The sequence below is a fragment of the Centroberyx affinis genome, unplaced genomic scaffold (genome assembly GCF_046629955.1).
Source record: "Centroberyx affinis isolate AG114_WGS23_722 - 3 ecotype Tasmania unplaced genomic scaffold, CSIRO-AGI_Caff_v1 ptg004049l_1, whole genome shotgun sequence".
In the NCBI taxonomy this organism is placed as follows: Eukaryota; Metazoa; Chordata; class Actinopteri; order Beryciformes; family Berycidae; genus Centroberyx; species Centroberyx affinis.
In genome coordinates, this window is record NW_027281845.1 from 825,910 (window position 1) to 846,535 (window position 20,626).

The 20,626-nt window shown below is 42.3% G+C and overlaps 1 protein-coding gene across 1 annotated transcript; it reads right to left on the reverse strand.

Moving 5' to 3' along the window:
- Positions 1–7,369: 7,369 nt before the first annotated feature.
- LOC139663574 (potassium voltage-gated channel subfamily A member 2) lies at positions 7,370–8,866 on the reverse strand. Its single transcript, XM_071542286.1, has one exon. The coding sequence runs from the start codon at positions 8,864–8,866 to the stop codon at positions 7,370–7,372; it is 1,497 nt and encodes a 498-aa protein (XP_071398387.1).
- Between the last annotated feature and the right edge of the window lie 11,760 nt (positions 8,867–20,626).

Here is a 20,626-nt window from a genome sequence, read left to right on the forward strand (position 1 = left end):
CCTGGTAGTGAAGTCTACTGAATCCTGCAGCCTGATACATAATCATTGTTTTCCCTGTGACCTCTCATCCTTGTTTATTCAGCCCACGTTGCCATTATGCAAAAGAGGATTTTCTAAAGTATCCATATCGGTCTTGTCTTTCATATTATCCCATGTCTCCTGTTTTTTTTTGTGTGTGTATTTATGAGCTCCAGAGCATCTGTCTATCGGCTGTGCTGTGTGGTCTGACAGGTTCACAGTCCCTTGTGAGATGGGATGCATGGCTGGCTGAGCTTAACCCAACCCATTTGTCACCCCCAGAGAGGTGGAGGGGTGTATGTGTGTTAGTGTGTATGTGTGTGAGTGTGTGAGTGTGTGTTTGTGCTCATGCACACTCAATGGGGCCATTACACAGTGTGAGTGTATTGATCCTCCATATGACTCTGGCGGGAGCAGTGCTGGACATGTGTCCCATTGTGTCAAGAAACCCAATGCTATTGTTACCCATCTGGCCACTAGAATATATTGAATTGCTAATTAACAAAACAATAGATTTGGAGAATGAAAATGTGGCAGTGAGTATTTATACAAAATAGCTCCATATTATATATTTTTTCAGTAACACTTTACAGTAAGGGTCACTAAGTTAACTAATTAAGGGTTAGTTAATGCTTATTAAGCATTAACTAACCCTTAATTAACAGTTAACTAATGTGACTGGTAATCATTTACTAATGGTGTTATGTTAACGGAGGTATTCATTTATACATTATTTAATAGTCATCTTTATAAACTATTAAATAATGTATAAATTAATACCTTAGTTAACATGAACACCATTAGTAAATTACACATTAGTTAACTGTTAATTAAGGGCTAGTTAATGCTTATTAAGCATTAACTAACCCTTATTAAGCATTAACTAACCCTTATTAAGCATTAACTAACCCTTAACTAAGTGACCCTTATTGCAAAGTGTTACCATTTTTTCAATTACAATCTTAAAAAGTAAACAATTCAGTTCCTACTGTCATAGTGATACTGAGGCACAGACATTGTATGTCATCTCTGCAGCAACACCCCTAGAGGGCAGTAATGCTTTCTTCTTCATTTTCCCCTTGACTGAGCAGACAAGGTTCCAAGTATTAAGGTCGAGCAAAAGTGAATATCTACATCATTTTCATCTTCGCTCCAACCCAAACAACTATATCACCGTACAACTGCTCCGCTAAACTGAACTCAGAAACCGTTTAAATTGAACCTCCTGAAGACTCACTGCAGTGCTTTTTAGTTGAGAATTAGGCTGATAAAAAAGACCCACTGATTGATACACCAGGGTGGTGGGAGTAAATGAGTATAATGTTGAATCTCCCTAATAGCGGGGTGCGGTCCTGTGCCAGGGAGGCCCTATTGGATTAGAGGCAAGTCCCACAGCGCTTGTCTCCTAATTACAAGCTGGTAAGCGTAGCGCATGCCTGTATGATTGCTCAACCGTGCTCCTGTGGGCATGGCACCATCCCTGACAAACAACACACACACACACTCCTCCCTAGCAAAAACAGTGTTGTGGTGGCCACCTGCCCCACGCCTGTGTTCCCATAGCCTGTTGTCCTTGGGGAGGCCGGCGGGCTGGTTCAGCTCGCCCTGGTGCTCCGCTCTGCCAGCCTCTTCCTACTTGCCCTGGTTTCAGCAGAGCGAGCTGCAGAGAGCTGCACTGCATCGCTGGATCAAAGCAAGAGTAATGACTACAGCAGAGATGTAGCTACAGTAGTGAGGCCCCAAGTGTTCCTGCTCCCAATGCAGAATGTGGTTAAATCACAAATATACTATAGATAGCACAAGACAAGACAGAGGCTATCTCTATGTGCCAAAAAAATTGGGTTTTCAGGAGTAGACATCACAGCTGATCAGAATCATTGTCAATTAGGATGAAACGAGGCCCATTCAAGCATAAAGGTTTTGTGCTGATAATAAGACATAGTGGTAATATGTCTATGACTCAGCTCCAGATGTATAGACTCATTTACATCTGGTTGTAGCAAACACTGGTTTCTCCCAAATAGCAGTAGCAGCATTTATGGCCCTGAAAAAACAAAACACCAACCTACTCAATTTTCCCAAACAAAAAGCAGCCATAAAAAAAAAAACAGCAATGAATGTATGTCTCATCTTTTTGATTGTTGCTTGTTCCAGAGGGATGTTGGGACTGTAGTGTCAGAGAAAGTTCACTGTGAGGAATTTCTTTAAGAATATAGCCTCCTTCCAGCTCCACCTCCTCTGCCTTCTCCTTCTCCCTTCCTCCCTCTCTCTCCCTCCCTCTCTCTCTCTCTCTCTCTCTCTCTCTCTCTCTCTCTCTCTCCCTCCGTCTCCTCCTCTGCTCACGCTCCTGCTCCTATCTCTCCAACAAAAAGGCTATTAATAGAACACCCTGCTCTCTCTTTAAACTGCAGGGAGCATATACCGTGCACTTAAAGGAGGAAGAAGCTGAAGATGCCAGGAGCCTTTCGAAAATGTCCTCCACACTGCCCATGGCTTCAAAGACTCTGACTGAATGTCCTAAGAATAACAACAAAGAGGGCTTTGATCGATTCATGGCATTTTGTACCGGCACAGACACTCTTCGGCTAAAATTATCCCTCAAATCATTGGCAGACTAAATATCTCGCAAACAATAATGTGATGCGAGTGAAAAGGTTTGATTAGCATTTTAAAAACACCCCTCACATATTCCAGGTCAACACCATTAGAAATGCAAATGTGTGTATTTGGATGTCCCGCTTGCATACCTGATGTCAATAAAAAAAAAAAAAAGACATTATTTTTTAACCACAATAGTGCAGTAATCAGGATTAAGGACATTGCACACAATAAACACACTAAACACAGCTTCGATTGAATTATTATTGGCTTCATTATTGATATTACTTTGTCATGGTTATGATCATTTGGAAGGATTAATATGCATTTTAATTTGACTTTTTTTTTTTTTCTTGTCCATAGATTGTCCTTTTGGTCTTGTAAAGTGCAGTTTAATACTACTTTTTAAATCCAGACTTCACATACAGTATATAGTACATGGTTTTTGCTCCATAATCCATTGTTTTTATGTACATTATTTCCCTCACATTTCATTTCATAGAAAGAAAATCCATTATCCACTGTACCAAAGTTGATAGATGTTTTCAGGCCTCCATGACATGGGGAGGATCGGGGTGAGGTGAGCAACTGTACATATTGTTTCAGTGGATGCCACACTATCAGGCTCTTGGGTCAAACAAAAAGAAACTCTTTCTTTCTCAAACACACACATGTATACAGATTGCATATTGATCAACTTGTTTCTTTGTATGAGTCTGCCTCTCTACTGAAAATGGAAAATGTACAGCTTTCAGAGTTTCTTTGTGAAAGCAGATGGGCATTGGCTCTTGGAGCTCACAGTGCAATTCAAATAAACCCAAAGTTTGGAAAGGTCATATTCACATTCAGCCAACATGTGTGAGTGTTTACCATACAGCAAAAACAATCCTACTTTTGCATATTCAAGTGTGTTACTTTTACTTCCAGGTTCATTTAAAATGCACCGTCAGCTCTCAGGGCCAACATGTAATTGCTGACAAAACACAAAACTCTATACTTGAACTCTCTTTTCCAGACTACCAGCTAATATTCATTCTCTGCATAGATTTCTCAGTGTATTCACTGTTGGGCACCCTTCTCATGGTGTGGATTTGCTGGTGGGTCCCTCAACACTTGAGAGATGTTATTTTTTAGAGGCTGTGGTGCTCCCTATAAAGCAATAAAAGATATTTTCAATTTACTTTGTTGTTTTCACTGAATTAAAAACATTTTACAGAGTAATCTGCAAGCACAGCAATAAGAATGATTCTACTTGTCCTTGTGCTTAGAGGAGAAATAATTGTTGATATTCAACTACAATATAGTGTATTCCAATATGAGGTGCTACAGTAAATTTGGCTGAGGTGACGTGGCCAATTCCAAACATAACAGATAAACATGCTCTCTGTAGATGTGTGTCATAAATATCTGTCTGTAAAAAAGGAATGAATAAAATAAAATACAATGCACTTGCATGCATAGACAATTAAATCTTTTTGGTCATACTGTGAGCATGTTTTTTTCTAAATACACAGACATGCAAGTGGTTGTGCATTGTCGCATAGATGCAGCTGTACAACCAGGCTAAGACACTGACATTCAGTGGTGGGCTCTCTCTCTCTCTCACTCTCTCTCTCTCTCACACACACACACGTTCACACACACACACACACACACACACACGTTCACACACACGCTCACACACACGCTCACACACACACAATGTAAACTACCACATATTTGTGCATCAACATACTCACATCAACTCTCAATTGATGATCAGTAAGATCGTGGTTGGACAGTGTGGAGGTCTAGTGTTTGTGGTGCCATAAGGGTTTTAATATAATTTCTATCAAAAGAACATCTCTATACCTACAGTATGTTCTCCACACAACACCCTCCATCAAAGAATTATGGGAATATTGCTTAACAACTCCAGACCCGATGAGCAAGTAGGGCTCCAGCCGCAAGTTATTGACCATTTTAACCTCTCAGTCTACCTTTTTGCTACTCTTGGGAAAGCAGTGAATAGAATTGCTTCAGTTTGTTTACTAAAATTCTCTATTATCCTTTCAAGACACATGAGAGGAAACATGTTTGGACAGAGAGACAACTTCAGAGGCCTCATTTTAGGCAGTCAAATGAGGCATCCTGAGCACATAATGGCAGCAATGGTGTAAAATATTTTGCTACTGCAGCTTAAAGACTGTAGTCTGCAGAATGAGATCCTAAGAATCAAGATGTACATCCTGGCGGTACTGTATTAAACAATATTTACCCATGAAGTAAACATGACAGAATTCATTTTGTCATTTCTTGCTACAGACCCTCTCCTAATCCATCACCTTTCTAATTACTTAAGACATCTATGAAAAGATGGAGAAAGGCAAGCGATTCAGGAGCAAAGTCAGAGGACACCTAGGTTAGCCAATGTCTGCTACACTGCTGCTAATTATCACTTTCCATATTGACGTTACTGCCTTTGACTGTTACCTTGGCAGTGTTGAGCGAACGGTGAAATCTTTGCTGGACTCTAGCCTGGATTTAGGCCCTGATTCACATTCAATGCCAACTTTTAAAAATGTCTGACTGATTCGGGGCCTGGCCTCAATGACTTCTCAAGGGATAGCTAGAGTGAAATTCTATTCTGGCCAATAAAACTCCTTTCAGAAACAATGAGTTGGGCAAACCCCATGTGGTTGCAAATTTTTTTGATTGTTATTCTTAAACAGGTTAGGGAAGATACAATTTTAACGATGTCCTCCATTTCGACAACTACTTTACAGAAGGCAGTTTCAAAGTGAGCAAGTGAAGCAAATTGTAAATTCAGGATGAGTGTCAGGTTTGCTGGACAACTCACCAATATACCTAAAGAAACTGCTTTTGTAATGGCTAGTAAGAGTGTGTCTTTGGCACTGTGTCTGGACAGGCTCTGAAATAGGGCTACAGGAACAGTGCTCAGAATAAATAGGTGTTATTTTCATTAAAAAACATGGCAATGATCTGCGAAGATTCTTTACCCTTTCTCTTATACGTTAAACACTGCTTTTTTAACTCTCAGATAAACGTATATGTGTACTGTATATATATATATATATATATTGAAATAAATATATCTATTGTATTAATTGTAGTTTTTTTTAGTCTCAGAGGCTTCTTCTTCTTTGAGCTTAAATGCATGCTTCTAGGAATGTTTTGAGGTCATGCAACACTAGGAGAGCAGCGTAAACCCATTTTGATAAAGGCAGTTAAGGGGAAGCATAATTCTATACACGAGTCCTTAAAAATTGCCGTTTTGATTGTGAAGACATGATCATGTGGCAAAGTTGTGAAAAAGACAGCAGTGCGAGTCTATTACTTCTGTAACTGGGATTAATGTTAAAAACTAGAGTAGCCTATACGTTACGCATTTGCCTGAAATCACAGCTCAGCTGCAATACTTCTACAGCAACCTGGCAAAGTTAATGGCAATGACTTCTACATGGAATGTTGTGTTAACATTGAATCTCTAGACAAAGGACACTGCATCCTGTTAAGTGCAGGATTGGCCATATAATTATCCCTTAAGAAATCCTCTAACATAAGCTGTAGGTTCTTGTAACATCTAACGGCAGGCATCCTTTTAAAAGTGTGGTGGACTTGAGATTGTAAAGAGGGCAGTGTACAGACAATATACAGTGGTGTGCTGAAGCAAATGGCAGTTGTGAAACAAGTGAAAATTCTCATTCAGATAAGAATGTCATGCAGTAATCTACTGACTACATTTAATATTAACAGTACCTATCTAACTACAGCATCAGTTAAGTCACAATTACCTACCTATCTATATGAATAAGTATGTGTGAAATTGTGAAAAACAAATGAAACAGGAAGAAACATTCAAGTTGTCCTCAAAGCTCTGCAGTAAGACCAGTTTGGGTGAATGGAGGGGGAAAGCTTGCATTGCAGTACATAAACCATGTAAGACCAAAGCAGTGAAAAGTCAAGGCCATTCTCAGTCATTCATCAGATACTGATGTCTACTGGGAAGAAAAGGTGTCGAACCATAAGCTTAGCGCTGATGGCTGTCATTCATCCTTGAAATAAAGTGGAGTACTTTACCACCAAACTCGTCACAAGTCACCCACAGGCCATAGCATCGGAGTGTGCTCGTTTTATGCTCACACATCCTTTTATCTCTATGTCGTTTACCACAAACAGTTTTGTTTCATTGGCTCCAGGAAGCAGCATATGAAGCACGCTAATAGGGCTCTTCAGAAGCGCATGGCAGAGCAGTGTGCCTTGGGGAATGAGGGACTAAGGAATAGGGGAGTAAAGCAGGGTTTGTGTTGTTTTTTTCTGGAAGCAAAGATCTGACTTTTTTTTTTTTTTTTACTATGTTTCTCCCTTTTTACTTTTCTTTTTGTGCACTACTGTTGGCTACTGTTGTGAGCAGGGAATCTTTAGGTATTGGTTTTTAACAGCCACACAGACAAAGCCAACTCCATGCAGAAATCTAAATGCAAAATTTGAAATTGCACACTGTTTGACAGTTATGTTGTCAGGTGTTTTAAGGGCAAAGTGTGAGGAGTGAAGACAGGATGAGGGAGGGGGGGAGGTGAGCGTATGGTCTTTGTAATTTTTTTCTCTGTCTCTCATCGCTTAAAATGACGAGAACATCCTGAATTCTATTGCCTTGATATTCCAGCACATGTGAGGTGGGAGGCTGTACACCTGTCCCATCCAGTTGCTCAGCTCCACATTTCCCACTGTGACGGGGAAAAATAGCAGATGACTACACGTCTGTGAGCATTTTGGTGATGTTGACATAGTTTGTGTTGGCCAGTGTGCAGTTGGCTGTCTTAAGGTTCTCCTCCTGAAAGTCCTCATTGCTGTTGTTCACAGCCTCCTGGATCTCCATATAGTCTGATTTACTGATGGTCGAGCCGCTCCTGCTCTTCTTCAGCTCCTCAGCTGAATCAGCTTTGGGCACATTGACCTGCAGGTACTGGGCTTGTTCTTCACCTTCAGTCTCACGGTGGTAGAAGTAATTGAAGTTGGAGACGATGACAGGCACAGGCAAGGCAATGGTCAGCACACCTGCGATGGCGCAGAGGGAGCCCACGATCTTTCCACCAATGGTAGTTGGGACCATATCACCGTAGCCGACTGTTGTCATGGACACCACAGCCCACCAGAACGCATCCGGGATGCTTTCGAACTGTGACTCGGGCTCATCTGCTTCGGCAAAGTAGACAGCACTAGAGAAAAGGATGACCCCTATGAAGAGGAAGAAAATGAGAAGACCGAGCTCCCTCATGCTGGCTTTCAGGGTCTGGCCCAGGATCTGAAGCCCCTTGGAGTGACGGGAGAGCTTAAAAATTCTAAAGACTCGCACCAAACGGATGACCCTGAGAATGGCTAAGGACATGGCTTGCTGACCCGCTTGACCATCCTCTGGTTTTTCTGCTAGCTCTGTGCCAAGAGTGATAAAGTAGGGGATGATAGCAACAATATCAATAATGTTCATTATATTACCAAAAAATCCTGCTTTGCTAGGGCAGGCAAAGAAGCGCACTAGAAACTCAAAAGAGAACCATATAATGCAAAGTGTCTCCAGGATAAAGAAGGGGTCGGTGAAGTAGGTGGATGTATAGCTGATAATAGTGGTGTTGGTCTCGGGTGAAAAGACTTCCGCATGAGACTTGTGCATTTCCTCCTCATCATTGCGGAAAATGGGAAGGGTCTCCAAGCAGAAACTGACTATAGATATCAGGATGACCATGACAGAGATTATGGCAATAATCCTAGCAGGACCTGAGCTCTCTGGGTACTCAAATAGCAGCCACACCTGTCTCTGAAACTCGTTATCAGGAAGAGGCCTCTCCTCCTCCTTGATAAAACCCTCATCCTCTCTGAACATCTCGATGGCCTCCTCCCCAAGCTCGTAGAAACGGATCTCCTCTGAGAAAATATCAAGGGTGACATTGACCGGCCTCCTTAGCCGGCCCCCTGATTGGTAGTAGTACAATATGGCGTCAAAGCTGGGTCTGTTCCTGTCGAAGAAGTACTCGTTCCTCAGCGGGTCAAAGTACCGCATCCTCTTTTTTGGGTCCCCCAGCAAAGTCTCTGGGAACTGGGAGAGGGTTTTGAGTTGTGTCTCAAAGCGCAGCCCCGAGATGTTGATGACCACCCTCTCACAACACTCGTGGTCGGCCTCCGGGTCATAGTCCTGGGGGTGCCCCGGGTGTGCGGCCGCCTCGTCAGAGGGGTCGCCTGTGGCAACAGTCATTCTGCAGGGGGAGGAGGCCTGCACTTTTCAGTGGGTCTGGGTCCTGCAGCCTGGAGAACTGCAGGCAGGGGCCAGGAAAGGGAGGGGGCTCAACACCGTAAAGACCTGACGGCCACAGGATGTCACCTAGGATCTGGCTGCATGTAAGACAGACAAAGCAAAGACAGACAACAGGGTCAGGTGAACTTGAGACATATCCGAGATTCAGTGCTTCAATACTGCCATTTAATCCAAAGATGTCAGGAATTTGCCTAAGCGTGAAGAGAAAAAATGAAACAACACAACAGAGAAAAATATGTAGCCCCCCCTCTAAAACAATTTAATATGATTTGATATGAGCTATGTAAACTTATACTGTTGTGATAAGCAATGCAATCCAAAATGAATCAGCTCTGGGAAACTTGAGGCTTACACTGCTGCTCCTGACTGGGGCAAATTAATATGGAAATAAGTAATCCGTCTTGCATATCAATCAGCTCAATGCAGGTAAATGTAGGAGGAGGTAACCTGCATATAAACCTACAGTAGCTCAAGAATTAGGACATGTGCTAACACTGATCTGCTGCAATGGACAATATCCATTGAAATGAACCGGACCACCTTCTGCAGTGAAGCCATGCATGAATATGGCAATGCAGCAGGCACCAAATTCATACAGACAGCATCCTGTCTAGAATATCATAGAAAACCACTGCAGTCTAAAATACAAATGTAAGAGATGCTTTTAAGATTCATTCATGTGCCAAACACACAAAATACCACATATTAATTCACTTCAGCTTAGTTTTGTTAGAGCATTTTAGTCTGACTAGTCTCAAATGGTGCCTGTCTCTGAAATATTCAAAAACATCCATAAATTATTTATCCATAGAAGGAAATAGGTTTCAAGAGAAAAACTGTATCTCTGGTCTGCATCATGCCCACTTCCACAGCAGAAACACTGTTTTACAAAATACAACCCATTTATGAAACAACCAGCAAATTACTAACAATGAACTGCAGGCTTATTGAGAGGGTTCAGTCATCACGTTTTCTACTGGGGTGCAAATCAACCAATTAAAGATATAACGCCACTACTTAAAAAATGTATTTAACAGAAATCTAAGATGATGGGTACATGCAAGCTATTTCATCCTCATTTAATACATACCTGCAGACATCTTTTTCATATCTGGATATTAGTTGATGTTCCTACTGGACACTGACACCAGGGAGGTGAATAACCAGCTGCGACCATCAAGTCCTTATGTCTTAAAAGAAAAAAAAGGAAGAATTTCCAATTTGGGACGGTCGATCACATTCACCTCATGTTGTCTGCAGCATCCTCGCCGTGCACACCGGGTACAGTATCTGCGGGTGTGTCCTCGCTTTCCCCTCCCCGACTCCTTTCCTCCGGGCAGGTTGTCGTGGGATGGCGATTGACAAAAAGGGAGGGGGAACCGATCAAGGAGGCGCTGGTGCTTTCCTTAATAACCAAAGGTGCTGGGATCAGCAGAATGGTCTGCCTCCACTATTCTCCACGCCAGTATGACTGTGTCGAGCTCCGGCTGCGGACAACCGCAAAGGTAAATCGTCCTGATAAGGTGCTTACAGGCAACATCTGCAAAGAAAAAAAAAGCAAGGAGGGGAGGAGGAGAGTGGAAAAAAAGATGATCATCTGAGACTACAACTGGCCGTCAGGGTGTTCAAAGACAGTCTAGGTAATAAACACAACTGAAGACGATTTATGGGGTTATGTGTATGCACCAATAATGAGTCATAAGTCACCCAAGGTAACAACTTTTTCATTTCAGTGTGGGCATTAACCTACCGCTCAGGGAATGTAGTCCTATTCATGTGTCAGCCGACCAATTAACATTTCTATCTCTTCTATTATCACATACTTGCCACATAATACAATATCTAGGAAAAAAAAGCCCAATGCCTCAGTTGCAGACATGCTCAAGCAGAGTCAAGTGCGTCCCTCCGTTCAGCGGATAGAGACAGCCTGAGTTCTGCGAGTCCTGCAGTCTCCTCATAGCCCACATTGTGAGGAGGAGAACAGCATCTTCAGACACTGACTTGAAACGACATGCATGAAAGAATCACCCTGCGTAGTGGGCTAGATTATGCAATTTCACAGTGCCAGAGCCCGACACAAGTGGCCTTTCCTGGTCTTGGTCTCAGTTCAGCAAGAGGTGAGACGTGGTGTAACATTTCTATAATCAGCAGTATGGCCACTGGGCCGGTGTAGCTATAAAGCTTTAGTCAAACCTGCAGTCGGGCATTGCTATGCATACAAAGAGACGTGCTGGTGATGGAGAAGGCAAGGGCGAAAAAACGCGCTCTCTATCCGCACTGAAGCCTACCACTCCTTACCTTATCTGCAGTGTGGGCAATTTAAAGGGGTACACGTCTTGAACATGAAGCTCAAAATACAGGTTTAGCAGCATAACTGTTCACATCTAAGCTGCAATTGGTCAGTTAATGTCACATTTTCAAACAGCATCGACATTTTATAGCCATTGAAAAAAAAATCGATTCCATCTTCATTTTAGATACTTTTCTTTTCTCAGATAGAATTATGAGCAGGCGTTAAATAAATCAATGGTGTTTTATTTCAGCCTATTTTGTAAATTTTTCCACAAGATGACATTGTCATGAGGCTTAGTAGCCAACATATGAAAGCTATTAAGCAGACAGTCAATGATTACATGGCTGTGAAAACAGAAGATAGGCTGAGGCTGTTCTTTTGAAATATTTCAGTAGGTTCACACATTCAGTTCAGCCTTGTTCAGCATAGTTAAAACCTATTTGAACTACAAATGTATGCTTGATGAGACAGATCTTTCTCAGTCAGATGGATGTCTGAGCTGTAATGTTGACAGAGAAAGTTACTGGTAAAACAGTAGCAACAGCAATTATGCATCCACTTTCTGCCTTGTAACCCTCCCATTTTTTAAATCCTTTTTGGATATTGGTTCAACTGATATCTTCATAGAATTTTTTTCATTTTTTTTTCACAGCAGTTCTATTTGTAACCTTTCCTGGCAACAAGCCTCATTAATAATATATACAAGCATGGCTAAAATAGAACAAACACAAAAACACCATTGTGTTTTGCCATTCACAATGAGGATCAAACTCTGATCAATAGTAATCCCTTCCCCCATTATCAATACTGGAGTTGGGAAGGGAAGCACCACAACCAGCAATGACCTTACAGATGAGCCAAAGGTCAGAGGGAATCCCTTGGATCGGAGGGAGGAAGTGAAAGAGGAGGAGCAGGAACGGGGGATGGGGCGTCCTGCGGGCTGATTTGTGTGAGACTTGGCTTTGCCAAGGTTACTACTGGCAGCCCGGCGGCCGTCAACGGCTCCCAGCCTCTTCCCTTCTGTTTGTCTGCCTGCCTGCTGCCACACATGCGCACACCTCTCACTGTCTCTTAATGGCTTTCCCAGGTTCCTCATGACAGCATAGCCATTATTTATGAGACAGGGGCCCATTACAAAGACTGTTAATGCAGTCTCTCAAGCTCAGTTCACATTGCATTAGCTGGCTTGCTTTAATTAAAAGCGAAGGGTCCCAGCACTCTAAATGCTCTGTGTGTTTTAATCATATGGAGACGTGGAGATGGGTGGTGGTGTAAGTTGGAGACGAGGGTGTCAACAATGAATTAGTTTCCAAGAGGTATTGATTTCAGGACACGCCCCCATCATCATTTGGGCAGAGGAACAGCGAGCAGAGAAAATTAACTTCAGTTAAGAAAATGAAGGGTCACTGTTGTTGAACCTTGAACCCTATAGCAAGCCATTTAGCTAATCAAGCTAATCAACCACTCTTTTATACATTTTGGGGATAACACTGTGGCTCATTGGAGTCCAATCATGTGCCACGAAGGGCCAAGATGATGCAGGTTTTCATTCCAAACAAACACTAACTACACCTATTCATTCCAAACTTCAGCTACAGCAGCTGATTTCACACAACTTCAACATAGAGGTGTTTCACTAAATAGTAAAATCCGATGTAGTGTCTGGTCGGAATGAAAACCTGCATGCTCTTAGCCCTCGATGCCACATGACTGGACTCCACTGCTGCAGAACAGACAGACTGCTCAAGTTTAAAATCAACAGATGGACATCTAGAGGCAGGGCTAAGCTATGCTAGTGGGGTGCCCACTCCTTCTTGATCATAGATTTCCATCCAAACCACATATTTTTAGATCATCAGTGACCCAAATTAAAACATCTATTTTGTATATTTGGTTGCCTGTTATGATGTTAGCCTGGTCTAACTTTTACTAATAGGCTGTCTCCACTGTCAAGAGTGGAAAATGTTGCATATTCAACTTGGTAATGATAACAAGCATAAAAAGGAACTGGTAGCATCACTAGAGAACTAGCTGTACCCAAAGTTCCCAGGTGAGCCATGTTTATCAATGGTGAGTATCAGTGCTTATTGAGCTCAGTCCCTGGAGCACAGTACTGTTTGTATGGACACTGGAGATCTATAGGGAGTATTGTGTTCCTTGCTTCGCGATACTGCATTGCACCAGCCACAAGTTTAAAGCCTTCTTGACTACGTGCACACACACACACACACACACACACACACACACACACAAAGGTCGAAATTCCTCCATGATGAAGCTTAAACACCCTGTTATGTCTTCTACCGTCTACTACCATCTCACTGGATAACATGATGCAACAATACGATGGCATAGATGAGCTCTGCATATCATGCTCATTGTTGGATTTGTTGCTGCATAAAAACAGATTTTCTGCTCCTAGATATGATGATGCAATACCCTCCTGTGAATAATAATTCCTCATTAGTGAATCTCTCATCACAAAATCATCACAATGTCTGATGAGAATCTTATGCCAAAATGACCTCACCTTATACATTCAGACAATTTTTTTTTTCTGTTACGTTTTTTGTTTTGTTTTTTCACCCTCGGGGGTGTCTACCAATCCCACAACCTTGTTGCTAAACTGCTGTTTCTGTGCATCTTCACTGAGACTCAATTTATTTAACCCTTTGGGAGGTGAGTCATTCCAGCATCATTGTGCTGGAGAGAGGAACTATTACTGAGGCGCCCTGCAAAACAGGCAGGTTATACACACAACTACGGGACCTGCTTGGAAAAGTGGAGGCAGTAAACAAAAAGAGCATCTGAGGTAAATAAATATCGTCCGATGCAGCTCCCTGTGTCCTTCTCTGTGTCCTTTGGAGCTAACCGTACATCTGAGGCAGGGTCGAAAGAGGGAGGGATGGATAGAAAGAAGGGAGGGATAGAGAGACGGGGTTGTGGTAAGAGAAGGGAGAGAGAAGGGAGAGGGAAAGGAGAGTGAGTCGTGCTCGTCAGATCGAGGCCCAGCGGGATGGGGGCAGACGCTGGAAAAATGCCAGACACCAGGAGCGGCACAAGGACACTGGTCCACTGCAGTATACTGCCAAGCTGCGACTCCGTTAGCCAGATAACCTCACACAGCACCACAGAGCCACACACACTCCGACTGACCAAGCATATAATCTATATCCAGGCTTATATGCAGGTAGAATATCCTTCACTGACTGCATTGATATATTTTCAGTTGATGACATTCTGTATTCAAAAGTCCAGAGCCGTTACTGCATTGAGATATACTGCTGTCTGCAAGTCTGAAGTTGCAGCAGCATGTAACATTTGACTGAAAAGGACACATCCACACTTCACTATCTGGCTTTTTCATTTGTCATTCACGCTGACAACGAAATAAAAAAAAAAGAAAAAAAAAGAAAATCGTGGCTACATCCAATTCAGTAAGCTATCCTGATGCTGAAGGGTGAGTCAGTGAGTAAGTGAGTCAGTGTAACTGTTGCAGGGAAAACCCTTATGCTATGCTAGCATATACTGTGTGTCTGTTTAAATGAGTGGAATTCAACTGAAGGTGACTATCTGCTCCAGTGACACTGGGATACATTACGCCAAGATCATATTAGAAAGAAGACACCGTTGTGGAGGAAAGAATAGAAAATAAAATTGATTTTGTGCAACTGTGATATTAAGCTTTTTCCATGCACAGTGAGGCTCTGGAGGGGTAGAGTTTGTGTACAGGTGTAGCCATGATAGAAGGCTCACTTTTTTACTTTATGCAGTGCATGCAACAGTAAATTATTGCTGCATATAGACCTTTTTCACAAACATGGCTGACGTACTTCTGCAGGGTATAGATCAGTTCTCACGTTGCCAGCAATGTTAAAAAGTTAACTTTCTGTTGCCTCCGACTGTCTGTGATCACTTACTTTGTTTATCAGTATAGCTTGTAACGCAATACAGGTGTTGTCATTGACATCTCGTTTCTGACAACTGCATGAGTATTAAAAAGTGATTTGATCGAGGGTCACAAAATGTTAACAGCCCAGCAATTACTGTTAGCCTTTGTTCGCCAGTTAGCATTTCGTGACCCTCGATTCATGAGTCAGCAGAGATAGAAAGTTAGCTTCTTGACATTGCTGGCAATGGTGAGAACCGTTCTATACCACAAAGACAAAGTGGAAGTATGTCAGTCATGTTTGTGAAAATGGTCTGTTGCTGCAGTTCAGCAAAGCCAAGTTTCACTCTCTTTTCACCTGTCTGAAAGTGCAGGGAATAATAATAAAGAAAGAATAATTTCGCAAGCAGTTGTTTCCATATTCAGGTCTACTTTACAACATTTGAGAAAGAATAGGCTGCAATGCCTGCTGCAGTACAGATGCATAATATGGGACCTGTGGGATTTACAGTGACTACCACTGGGACATTTTGGTGATTCACTGCTGATGTTTGGTGGAGGCTCAGGGCAACAACATATTTGGTCCAGCCTGAACCAGCTGTCTGATGTACAGTAGACACTGTTGCTGGACCTGACAGGCACTCTTACTCACTGGACATCTGGAGGATTAGCCAGGGCAACACAGTTTACAGGGTCATGTCCTCTTACTGTAACCACAAGCTGTCCGTCTTCTCGTGAATGAATCCAGCTGACCCATCCCCTAATAATGTTAATTTTATATGTTAAACGCGACACATACAGACTCCTGAAAAGTGGCTAGAAATCTAAAGCAGCAGAGTATAAAAAGGAATTATTATTAATGTGTCGTTGGACAACTCTTTTGCTCAGCCTCATTCTGTTGCTACGGAGACCGTCTCTGGGGACAGTTGAGCCAGCAGTAGGAGGAGGCTGGGTGGTGACATCACGCCTACAGCGTCTCTGGTGCCGCTGGGATATTCAGGTAAAGTCACAGCACAATGACAAAGCACTTTTCATTTCCCTGCAGAGTCAACTGTATTAGTGAAATATGAATTAGCTCTTACAGAAAGTGTAAAATAAGTGGATTCTTTTTATTTATTTTGCAGAATTTCCACACCCCAGACATGTTTTCCAGCATATGACACACTTGCCTACATGAAACTCGACAGTCTTTCCATGGTTGGCTTTAGTATCTCTTCCCACCGGGGGGGAAGGGAGGGGGGTATATGCTTTCTCTGACATGGTTTCTGGGCTTTCCTTTGTCTCACTGAAAGCGCTGAACACAGAGTCTTGATCCAGAAGAGTGAACTTTATGAATAGCCCCCAGAGTGCCATTACATGTACTCCAAAGAGCAGATGGATAGATGGCACCCAGAGAAATAATAGCAATATGTCTCATGGTTTTTCTATTTCTGGCAGCACCAAGATGCAGTTTTAGGGCAAACACCACATCAAAATATCATCAGTGGGGGAAGAAAATGTGCTATGCTGTAAATAAATGCATCGGATGGTGCCACCGCGTTCCCTTCACAAGTTCGTCATGTGACGTCCGTTGGTGAAGAGCGAGGACGGCGAGCGGCACCTCTCCTCTTGGCGTGCCGGGTATCATTAGAGGTAGCATGCTGCTGCGAGGCATCACTCCGCCCATGTGGTGAATGTTGGCATGATGAGGACAGAGGCAGATAGACAAGGAGAGGGGAAGCCCGGGGTCTCCACTATCCCCCCCCACCCACCCACCCACACACACACCCACCAGCACACACACTGACACCCACACCCACCCTCTCCCTCCCTCCTACCCCCCCCTGCACTGAGCATGATCCTGGACTTGCACGCTCGCTCCTGCCTGCCTGGAGCCAGTAGTGTCATGGCACAGAGAGGACCAGCTGCTGTGAAGCCAACTGTGTGCGCTTGTCTGTGTCTGTGTGTGTGTGTGGCTGTATGTAACGTGTGTGTGTGTGTGTGTGTGTGTGTGTGTGTGTATGTGTGTGTGTCCCCTCCTTACTCGATGCCTGTGCCTCCTCTCTGTTTTCTAATGCCCAGGATTCCACAGTAGAGTGCATTCAGGCGTACCAGCTGTGACCGTCTTACAGCTGTGGAGCACTCGGGCATGCTCATTCACACACACACACACACACACACACACACACACACACACGGATGTACACACATGCATGCACTCACACATACACAGAGAGAGAGCCAGAGTGAGAGAGAGAGACCTAGTCGTTCCCAAGTAGCACACACACACACACACAAACATATATATATATATATATACATATATATATATATATATATATATATACAGTATGCATCACATATAAAAGTCAAATAAACACACACACTATATGGTTGACACTTTTTTCCCTTGATGTTGTCTTCTATCCACCGGCTCTGCGCTGGATGTTCTTTGCATCTACAGAAACATGTACGAGTCACGTAACATGTCAACATCAAGTATTATGCAACATGGGGACAAGTTGAACGAGTGGTCTCTTGTGTGGGAGAAAAGAGATCTGAAGTTTATTACTTATTCAAAGAATGTGTAGGAAAAGTGTGTTTTTCTCACAGTAGTCATTAAAAGGTTCTGAATTTTTGAATAACTGTGGAAGTAAGTCTTGGTAAATAATTGCTGTAAGCACTGTGTTTGGATATGCTGGGTAAACAGAAACTGATTGATTTATTGACTTTATTTGATAACTTAAACTAGAAGGGCACTCGGAGAGCGCAGACCTCCACCATGGTTTGTGCTATTATTGCTTGTTCGAGAGTCGGATCCGGATCTGCTCCAAAATTTAATGGGTTCTTCCTTGGCCCATGCTACACCCTTCCATGAAGTTTCATGAAAATCGGGCCAGTAGTTTTTCCGTAATCCTGCTAACAGGCAAACAGACAAACAAACAAACGGCACCGAAAACATAACCTCCTTGGCGGAGGTAAAAAAGCAATATATGGAATATAGTGAGTGGACACTAACTCACACATTATTCTTTAAAACCTATCAGGGCTAACACTGTCTAACAAGTTTACTTCCAATGAGCCACTTACCTCTTCACAAACAAGGGCAAGAGGCTCCAGCTGAACTGCAGGTGTCCCATACCAGCACTCCTGTTGAGCTCCGCTGGAGATGATTAATGAAGTTGGGTAACACGCACGACACGTTTTCATTTTCCCTTGGTTAAAAATACAGTGAAGAAGTACTTTATTTCCAGTAGGAGAGTCAGAGGGAACAAAGCCACTCAGCAGATCTGAGGCAGGCGGCAGCACCTGGAGCCTTGGGCTGCATGTTGTCTGGCTGGTGGGACTGAGGTCGAAAAGAGAAGACTCAGCTTGGAAGCTCTCCGCCACTGATAGAAGGTAGGCTGTGAGACTCGTTGCTAAACAATCATATGATGTTAGTCTGAGTCATTCTTCTGTTCTTCTTCAGATGTTTTACTTTACATGTGTGTGTTGTGTGTGTGTGTGTGTGGTGTAAAAGATGGTATTCAATGTTATTGTTTTGTTAGAATTTTACAGAACTTTATGTTGTTACTTTGACACATTCTTCCATTTCCCTTTCTTCCATTCTTGTTCAAATATTTGTTATTCACTGGTGTGTGTGTGTGTGTGTGTGTGTGTGTGTGGGGGGGGGGGGGGCGGCATGCATGTGCATAGATTAGTGGTAAGATTAGGAAGGAAACTCCACATTTTTACAGTTAGATGAGCCACGAACCCTGCAATACTTTCAAAAAGACAAATGCTTTTTGGTTTCCTGACAAAACTGTGCTTTGGTTGAATTTTGCTTGATAGAAGAGACTACAAAAGCTTTGATGTGATCCCTCAAAGCAGGACTTCCATTTGTAAAAACCTAGTATGTTGCAGAACTAATTTAAAGTAAGCTATATGTCCATTTCTGTTCTTGTTCAAAGTCCCTCTGTGTAGTGTAAGTAAGGAGAGCTTGTGCACTCTGGCACACAAAGTGTAATTCCTCTTGTCCACGGGGAAACTTAAGAATTATGGGTCAGACAAAAGCCTCTGGGTGGAATTCAAGGTGGTTTCCTGGCCTGCATGACAAATCCCAGACAGTAACATGGCAAAAACACTGTGTTTTATAATTTCTTGATCTATTTTCAATCCTTCTAAAGAAAGATAGGGAAAAAAGAAAAAGGGAGGATACTTTGTTGGAGTGCTATATAAGACTAGAATAGCCTAAGGCAGAGGAGGACATATGATGTACTAAATTCTACTATGTAAATTGGCATAATTATCAAGGTACAGTCATATACCTCTTTGTCATCCCTTCAAATGAAAAACAGGAGCAAAATATTATCTACTGTATATGCACTCAATATTATGATTCCTACCCTCTTGTACTAGCTCAGTTGTTTCACTTGAGGGCAGCACTGAGCTGTGTTTTCAGCATGAAGCCTCTGTGTTGTGTTCAGCAGTATCAACCAATATCAGCTCAGCATGAAAACAAGCATGAATAGACCTACATTTCAGAGGCATTACAAATACCACCTTAATAGTTTAGTAATACACCAAGTAGTGCACAAGAAAAAAAAAAAACGTTAGAAGTGTCTTTCCTTTGAATTTTGTGGCAATTTCCAATGTCACACTAATCATCACAGACATAAATAATAATAAATAAAATAAAATAATAACTAGAATGCAGAAATGCTCCTGATATAACAGGACACTTTATAAAACTGTATTAAATGATTCACCATTAGCTATTTTAATTAATACATTAGCTTAATTTTATATACAATTATTTCAGATTTAATTTCCTTAGGCTACTTAGAAATTAAATACTTGCAAAATAATTTCTTAAAGTTGTTTGGGGTAACAGTCAAATAAGGAGAATGGCACGGTTATAGGTTATGCCCACATAACTTGGCATCTAGTCCTGTTTATATGATGATTTGTCAACTTCATCATAAATATTGTAAGGCAACATGTTGATATGGAGATCATGCAGCCTTCTAATTAGTGTTGATTGTTTCATTTGGCTCCTTTGAGTTTCTCTGTCACCTGAGTTCTCAGCCACTTTGAACTAAAAGCACGTGCTGCAGGATGAAAGGTAGCTTGACGTCAGCACTAGTTGGCATGCCAACTCAGAGAATGGAGCACACCTCTGAAAAAAGGAGCAGCTGAGCTGTTTTAATAAAAGAAAACAAAGGCTCAGCTGCCCTGCAGGGGTGCAGTTTTTCAAGATATTCAGTATATTTCTCAATAGCCTATTCCTTAATATGCCAACACCTTGACTAAGGCTATATAGGCTATTCACTGACCCAGTAGACTAATAAAGCTGATTGACTGATATTTGCTGATGCTGAATCACCCTTGAGGAAGCCAATAACGCATTAAACCTCACATGCTTGTAAATGATCGTATTACAAGGCTGTACCGTCATACTGTCCTAATGACATGCACATCACGTTGCCCCCTTTTCTCCAAGGACAAAATGGTGATGATGAACCACAGTTGGAAAGTCTAGCCTATGTGGAAATGCAAA